Below are 8,589 nucleotides of genomic sequence, written 5' to 3'. Positions count from 1 at the left end.
ACACTTCATATGGTCCTCCACAAGTCACACTAGGAGATGATAGTATCCAATAACCTCAAGTCTATGGATATCTTTACATCTAGCTATCCGACATTCACTCTACTACCATCTCCAAGGTATACTACATTCCTCTACAAGAATCTTCTTTCAATCAGTAAACTCACTACCATTGGAGTTACTACTTCATTTACTCACACCTCATGTCTTCTCACCAATTCACTCCTAAATGCTTGCAAAATGATAATCTCTATCCATTAAATGCCCATGTCCTTCCTCCATATTGTATATTTAGTACACAACTCACAAAATCCACCCAAAAAGAAAAAGATTCATTGCTTTGGCATTTTAAGTTAGGTCAAATTTCTAATTCTGTCCTCCAAGACATGAAAGCAGAAAACCTTACAACATGCATTCCATGTTCCTTTGCCCCACTTCCCTTTTGTGAGTTATGCACCCTTAGCAAAGTGTCCCACTTTTTGTTTTTTCTTTTTTGTACATCCATCCACTCCCCACTCCAGCTTGTGAACTATGATTTGTGTGGACCCATGCCAGCTACCTCTCTTCTTGAAGCTAAATAATACCTCATTTTCACTTATGACTACACCCACTACACTTTTGTCTATTTCTTCGTATTATGGTCCTAAACATTCAATCACTTTAAAGTGTATAAGGAGCTAGTTGAAAAGCAACTTGATTAGAGAGTCAAGATTCTCCAAACTAATCATGGACAATATTCCCCCAGCAAGTTCGAGGAATACCTTCAAGTAAGTAGCATTCCGAAACATTACTATTCCATCCCATATCATCCTCAACATGGTGTTTTCAAATGCAAAACCACACACTCATGAATGCTACTCAAACCATGCTTAGTCTCATTAAGTAATGATTATTGGGAGGAGGCAATAGCTATCACATGCTATCTTCATAACCAAACTACCACCAAAACCATGAAAGAGTCAACCCTGTATACTCTCTAGTATGGTCACCCTCCTAATTTATTGCATTAAAAAAAATTTGGTTCACCATGCTATGTAGTGGTCCTTCTAAATATCCCCAAAAAGCATGACAAAGGCAAGACCACACATCTCCATTGGCTATGGTGATTGCTTCGCCATGAAGGCATATTGTTTTTATGATGATCAAATACTCCCATTCACGTAGAGTGTAATCTTCCATGAATATCACTTATTTCCTTTCCACTAGCACTATCAGAGCTCTCATTCACACAATCCTCATCACATGTCTTATGCTCTCATATGTAGTAGCACAAACCTTCAGCTCTTGTGAATTCTTTATCATCCACATCCCTCATCCTCGACACACTAGTTACATCTTCCTCAATCCTCGATATCACACCCCCGTATGCATCCCCATTGGAACACCCTCCCTTTGGCACAAGGCCTTCCTTGTATCACCTTGGGCCCGCCTCCCATGCACCTCCATGGGCATGTTCCAAGCAAGTAACATAGATTCTTTATCAATCAAGAATCTAGTAAAAAAATCAATAAAGATAACATCACAAGCCCATTTCACCAACTTATTTCGTATGTATGACGTGTCATCTTTAGCAAGCCCAAACAAAAACTTATGTATTATCTTGTAGACATCACTCCTTTTCTCTGCAACAAAATCTTGTCCTATAGATAATTAGTCACTCACCATGCACCCAAAACTAATCACATCATCATCTTTTCTTAAAAGCATATCATTTAATGGACAAGGAAGAAACACAAATGAAATGACCTCCTCGATAGATGCACAAGATTTTTTTGTCCTCTAGATATAAGAACTTATATCTCCTTGCAAGCTACTCCTTTACTCCACTTTACCTTGCGGGGATCCACCTATGTAATGCAGAGTGTTGGTTATACTACATATAGTAATGAGAAAAATCATAACACTAATGATGTGCCAAGAATATTATCTTACCATCACTTTCTATCTTTTTGAGATTGATTATTGCATCGATCACTAGGAAGAGACTCAACATAAATTTTTAGAGTACATTTTTTGCAATTTCTTCTCTCTTGCTAAGACATGTCCACTTCCAAGGTCTACCCCCTTAGATCAATTCATGATCTTCCAATTAGAGAGATTATGCATGCTATTGGGATACACATATACTTCCTCATCGCCTCTATCAATCCATCCTTTGTAGTGATCACATAGCCTAATTCTCTTCTTCTTCCCAAACAATGAAGTAGATACCTTTTGAGTCACACAATAGAATAAATTATTACAAGAAAAAAGACCAAGTAAACTCAAGCCCATGATGATAGAAAAGCTACATATCGACAACTCAATATGCAGCCATAATGGGCCATCCCTCTTTTTGTGTTGAGGACCTTCCACCTTCTTTGATGCTCAAAACTTCAACAGCATGATAATTATATTTTTGAAAACTTATATGAAAACATGGCTTTCTAATGCAAATTCATGGCATTGTTTGTTATCTCTTTGCATATAATGCTATTTTTATTTCTCGTTGGGACCTGGCAGATATCAAGAGAGTACTTAGAGATAATGTGATGCAAACAAATCCTTTGATCGTGTGAATATAAAGCAAAATAGGCAATCCAAATAACAATGCAACTTTCTATCATCAACATAGAGGTTAAACCGAAATAGAAAGTTGGATATCTTCATTATGCAAGTCCCTCCTCAATTGTCGTAATGTGCACATTGACCTTAGCTTCATAATGATTAAAAGTTCACCATTCAACCAAACATCAATGTCTAGTATTGAATTTCCAGAAAACACCCTCATGTCTTGGTCTAATGGCACCAATTTCCAGCAAACATGGTGCCATCTTTTGTATGAAAATGTCATGATGAAGTTTTGAGTAGCAATCATATGCTTGTTGACAATAGAAGCTAGTTGCATCTTGCAAGAGATTCCACCTTGTACTTTTGTATCCCAACTTGCGATTCTAAGATGCTATCTGCATTTGAGCACTTCACTAGGAACATAGTTTTTAAGGTCCGAACTTCAGTGCTAAAGAAAAAGTCCACAAAAATGGCTATATGTATATAAGTAGATTGATTTTCTTTGCTTAGTTGAAATGTTGGGCTTCAGACATTTTGGCACCTTGTGAAAAATTTTACACCAGTAACTCTTACTTATCCTTGAATCTACTAGCAACCACTCTCTTCTCTTAAAATTTGTAAGAGAAAGACTAGACAAGGTTTTCCATTGCTCATTGAAGGGATGTACATAAAAATGATCATAAAAGAATATGCCGCTCTCGATCAATACCGCTTTGGTTCTTCCCTTATAAAGCTCTTTACCAACGGAGGCATGAATGACATCTAGAACATACACCACTCCTTCTACTGGCTGCCACTCCTCAAGGCTTGATGGATACAAGTCTATTAACATTAAGTAGTCTTATTGAATTCATACCAAAAAGTAAACATAACCAAATTACACTAATAATTGGGTCTATGTAGAGATTGGAGGCATTGGGCTCAAGATAAAGCTCCTAATGCATGAAAACATGCTACATATGCACTTCTTTAATTGTCCTCTTTAAGCCATCAAGCCTGAAATCTGTTACCTTACCCTTCCAATATAATAAGGATCTCTTCTGCTTTTTTTACTGCTTGATTATCCAACTTCCCTTTGTTAGAGTTAAAAGAACCCACCTATCTTACACATAAAGCATATAAATGACTATGGGTTCAATGGAAACATTGGGTCTTCAACACCGAGCAAACGCCTTTATGGAAAATGTGCAATGGAGTGAAAAGAAAACAAAGAAACTCCCATGACTATCAAGTGAAGGAAAGAAAGGATAAAATAAATACTAAGAGATTTCAAACAAGAGAATTCAACCACCTTTTTTCGCCTCAATAAAAGAAAACTAAAGTGCAATGACAACATTATTATTGGAAAATGACAATCACTCTAACCCATCTCAACAAAACTGATAATTAATCCACTTCACTACTGGAAAGTAAAAATTACTCAAGCCATTGCAATAAAACTAACAATTCTAAAAATATCAAAACTATTTTTTTAAATACCAAAATGATTTTTTCTTAAATATGTAACAAAGGCCTTCTCATTGGTGGAGCGCACTTTCTCTCCTACCACTAAAAGGCCAAAAAGTGACCTCAAAACTCTCACTAATGCCTCTTATATATGCTCAAAGGGTATAACCATCCAATTACACAAACCCATGGAGAACACAACATAACTCTCCAATCAAGGTCTTACCACGTCACATAAATCCACGGAAAACATAGAAGATCACTCTCCAATATAGACTATCATCTAGCGCTCCACTATTCTTGGTAATTGACTCAAACTAAACAAGAGACAAATTCCAACAAATCAAACTTATAGTTATTCTCTTTGAATTTAAGACTTTTCCCTTGCATTAGCAAGAAGCAACCAACACTGGCATTGCCTTCTACCTAGGCCAAGTAGAAGGCAATTTGTTTTCTTACATATAAAGTCATGAGATTAAACTTGGGGGATCCCATAGAGCAATGAAGTGCAAGATGCAAAGCCAATCATGCTAAGATGTGACAACTAGAGTGTATCGCCATTGCAACCTGCCCCCCGTTCCAACAATTGATAATATGGCATGCCTATCTCGATCAAGCTGAGCGATTACCTTCACATGATATAAAAAGGAGGCCCTCTCAAAACCATCATCATCCACTCACCCAATCAAATTCATTCAATTTGTCTTAATCTCTTCACCTAGATTCTATCTAGCTCGCCATCTAAGCTTCACAGTGCAAGTGCATAAGTGGACAAAGCCATCATTGTATCACTTTGCTTGCAATACAAAAATTGCAATCCTCTTGTTTGATGCATACTCTCTATTCTTTGCCTAGATTTTATTTGCTGTCATCTGTAATTTTACAATTCACATACCTTTATGTGCTGTACATTCATAAAAACCTATTCCTTTTCCATTCATTTTGGCCAACTGATCTAACCGTTCACATTCCTTTTGTTCATAGTAATGCCACATGCATTAATATCAGCAAGAAACATCAGCATCAAGAGTAAATTTCAGTTTTGGCAAGCTCAAGCAAGTTCTCCAACACACCTTTCCCTATCCTTGCAATTGTCTGTCCATCATAACAATAACAACCATTACAAAAGCTCAACACACAAGACTAGTTCTCCTTAAAGAGATATGTACTTGGAGGAAAATTCCAGATTTGGCACATAGCCTTCACCTTTCATGCTCACACCTAGAACCTCTACTACTGTTTGCATGTTCACACTTTGATTGCCACCCACAAAAAATGTATGCAGGTGACCATGCAGTTCCATTGATGTGGTAGCAAGCTTCTCTTTGGCCCTCACATCAATCCGCAACTCTTGTATTCTGTCAGCGTCATCCTGCCTGCCAGCGCAAACATACATATCTGCTAGCAGTAAATATGCAGATGCATCTTCTTGATTCATCTCCACCAGTTGCTGAAAGCATTTCTGTCCTACTTCCACTTCCCCATAAATCTTGCACGCGGTGAGAAGAGCCATTAAGATTTCACTAGATGGAGGACAATGCATGGCTGCAATAAATCTCTCTGCCTCATACACATGTCCTGATCTGGCAAAAAGATCAACCATGCAAGCATACTGGTTCAACATTGGTTCAACTTCATGTTTTCTCATCATCTTGAAGTACTCCTGGCCCTTAGTCACCAAGCTGGCATGGCTGCATGCAGCAAGAACACAGGAAAACGTCAAAACGTCCGGTTTAACACCTTGCCCTTGCATATCCTCAAAACACTGTGTTGCCATCTTACCTTCATTGTTCTCACCATACATCCTTATTAATGCATTCCATGATACCACATTGCGATCAGGCATCTTGTCAAATACCTCTTGACCTTCTGCAATGGAACCACATCGACCATACATATCAATCAACGTGTTGCCCACAAAAAGACCACCTATTGCAGATTTTCTTATCTCAGCATGGATTGCTCGGCCTATTTCCAAGGCTCCAGTTGTCCCACATGCTTTCAAGCACTGCAGATATGTGACAGCATCAACAGAGACACCTTCCAGTTGCATCTGTTTGAGACAATCGAGCACTTCTGTATCAGGCCCATGCTCATTATACCCTGCGATCAGTGTATTCCATGAGACACCATCTCTCACAATCAGCCCACAATCAAAAACATAGCGTGCTTCTCTGAGTGAGCCACACTTGATGTACATATTCATAAGTGTATTGCCGACATATAGCTGTCTCTCCAATCCCTTCTTGGTTACTTCACAATGTATAAGTTTGCCTGTTTCTAAGGCTTTTGTTGTACCACAGGATTTCAAACTGCAAAGAAATGTAACAGAAATGGGACATACACCCTCCAGCTGCATTTGCTGAAAACAGCTCAGGACTTCTCCATCTTGACTGTGTTGAGCATATCCTGTGATCAATGAGTTCCATGAGACTGCATCTTTCACTGAAAGGCTAGTGAACACTTTCTGTGCATCAGCAAATAACTTATACACACCGTACATATCTATAAGAGCATTGCCTACATAAAGCTCTCTTTCCAATCCTCTTTTGGTAATATCAATGTGTAATTGTTGACCTGTTTCTGAAGCACCTTTTTTTAAAGAAGCTTTCAAGCAGCAAACAAAGGTAACATAATCAGGAGATACAGAGTCCAGCTGCATTTGTTGGAAACAGTTCAGCAAATCCTCAAAAAGTCTGTGCTCTGCATATCCTGCAATTAGTGCATTCCATGAAACTACATCTCGGAAAGGTAATACACTCAATATGTGCTTTGCTTCAACCAGTAGACTGCATTTACTGTACATATCTATCAATGCATTGCCCATACAAGTCTCTCCTTCAAACCCTCTTGAAGTTATATCAGTATGCAGTTTTGTGCCTGTTTCGGAATCCTTTATCGAGCCACAGACTTTTAAGCTGCAAATGAATGTGATGGCATCTGCAGAGACACCTTCTTGTTGCATTTCCAGGAAGCAGTCCCTCGATTCTGTATGAAGCCCCTGCTCAATATATCCTGCAATCAGATTATTCCATGAAGACGTATCTCGAACAGGTAACCATTTGAACAGCTGTCGTGCTTCCACAAATGAGTTGCATTTGGTGTACATGTCCACCAATGTGTTGCCTACAAAGAGATCACTGTCAAATCCTTTCTGCGTTATTTCGGTGTGTAATTCTTGACCTGTATCTATAGATGCTAAGGCGCCACAAGCTTTCAAGTTGGAAATAAATGTGACTGCATCAGCAGACACACCTTCCATTTGCATTTGCCGGAAGCAACTCAATGCCTCCTTATCAAATCCAAGTTCAACATATCCTGTAATGAGAGCATTCCACAAGACAACATCTCGAGCCAACAGCCTGTCAAACAGGAGGCGTGCTTCTTTGAGGCAGCCCTGTTTGGCGTACATGTTCACCAGTGTGCTGCCGATATAAAGGTCTGTCTCCAAACCCCGGAGTACCACTTCAGCATGTAATTCACGGCAGCATTGTGCATCTTCAAACTTAGCATAGGCACTGAGCAGAGCCAAATAAGTATACCTGGAAGGTTGAACAGATTCAGCCTGCTGCATCTGGTGGTAGAGGTCGAAGCCAGGTCGCAGATCCCCGCGATCGATGTACCCTGAAATGAGGGTTGTCCAGGAATGCTCGTTGGGGCGAGGCAGCTGTGAGAAGATGCGGCAAGCCTCGGGTAAGCTCCCGCAGTCGACGAGCATGGGAACGAGGTAGTTGCCGAGGACAGGGTGCGAATCGAGGCCCCGCTGGCGCAAGAATGCGAGCAAACGATTTGCCTCGCAGTGGTCCTTCTTCTCTCTGCATTTCTGGAGCGTGGCAATCAGGTCCTCTCTCACTGCTGCAGGCAGCCTGGCCTGCATATCTCTCGTGCGACATGAAAGGCGAGTTCGAGCACCACAGAGGAGCAGCACAGATGCACGCCCCCTCTCGCCAGTCGCAGTTGATGATCGACATACAGCAGAAGGCGGCCTCCGCACACAAACTGTACCGTCAGTCACAATGTTTCCTTCTTCAATTTCAATGCTTTCTTCTCTGCAGCTTCAAGGAGAAAACTATGCCTGATTTTCAAACGTTTCCTCTTTTGATACACACTCACATACGTTGCATGCACCAAGGAGGTTACCTAAACCTAGTTTTCATACTTTTCCTCTTTCGACTGAGTAACAAATGTTGAAGGCACGAAGGAGATGGCCCAATCATTAGTAGCAAATGTTGAATGCACAAAGGAGATCGCCCAATCATTAGTGGCCACCATTAACGATGTTGAATGCTCCCTACAATCGAATCGCCAAAACATTGGGACGTAAGATTTAGCAAATCATAGCCAAGTTAACACACAAAAGGAAATATAGATTGTTCCTAGCAAAAACATTCATGATACGAATATGAACATGGTTTTTGGCATCAATTTTACAATGGCCAGTTTTGGAGAAGCTAGGTTTTGGAACCATGTGGTAAGAGCTCTAACGGATATTATTTGCCTTGGTAACCCACATTAAGCATGTTTTGCTACCTAGCCACTAATATTCTTATGCTCAAGTATTCTACCACTGACAGCTCCAACATCATTACAACAAAG

At 39.9% G+C, this 8,589-nt stretch overlaps 1 protein-coding gene across 1 annotated transcript; it reads right to left on the bottom strand.

Moving 5' to 3' along the window:
- Window positions 1-5,146: 5,146 nt before the first annotated feature.
- LOC148041604 (pentatricopeptide repeat-containing protein At2g33680-like) lies at window positions 5,147-8,265 on the bottom strand. Its single transcript, XM_087692023.1, has 2 exons — window positions 8,153-8,265; window positions 5,147-8,048 (listed from the first exon to the last, which is right to left on the bottom strand). The coding sequence occupies exons 1-2, from the start codon at window positions 8,263-8,265 to the stop codon at window positions 5,147-5,149; spliced, it is 3,015 nt and encodes a 1,004-aa protein (XP_087548149.1).
- Window positions 8,266-8,589: the final 324 nt, after the last annotated feature.

This window comes from Lygodium microphyllum, chromosome 1, assembly GCF_053477565.2.
Source record: "Lygodium microphyllum isolate KBCC chromosome 1, Lygodium_microphyllum_v1.1.10, whole genome shotgun sequence".
NCBI lineage: Eukaryota > Viridiplantae > Streptophyta > Polypodiopsida > Schizaeales > Lygodiaceae > Lygodium > Lygodium microphyllum.
Note: the sequence above shows the minus strand (reverse complement) of the source record. Positions and strands in the feature narration are given on the sequence as shown.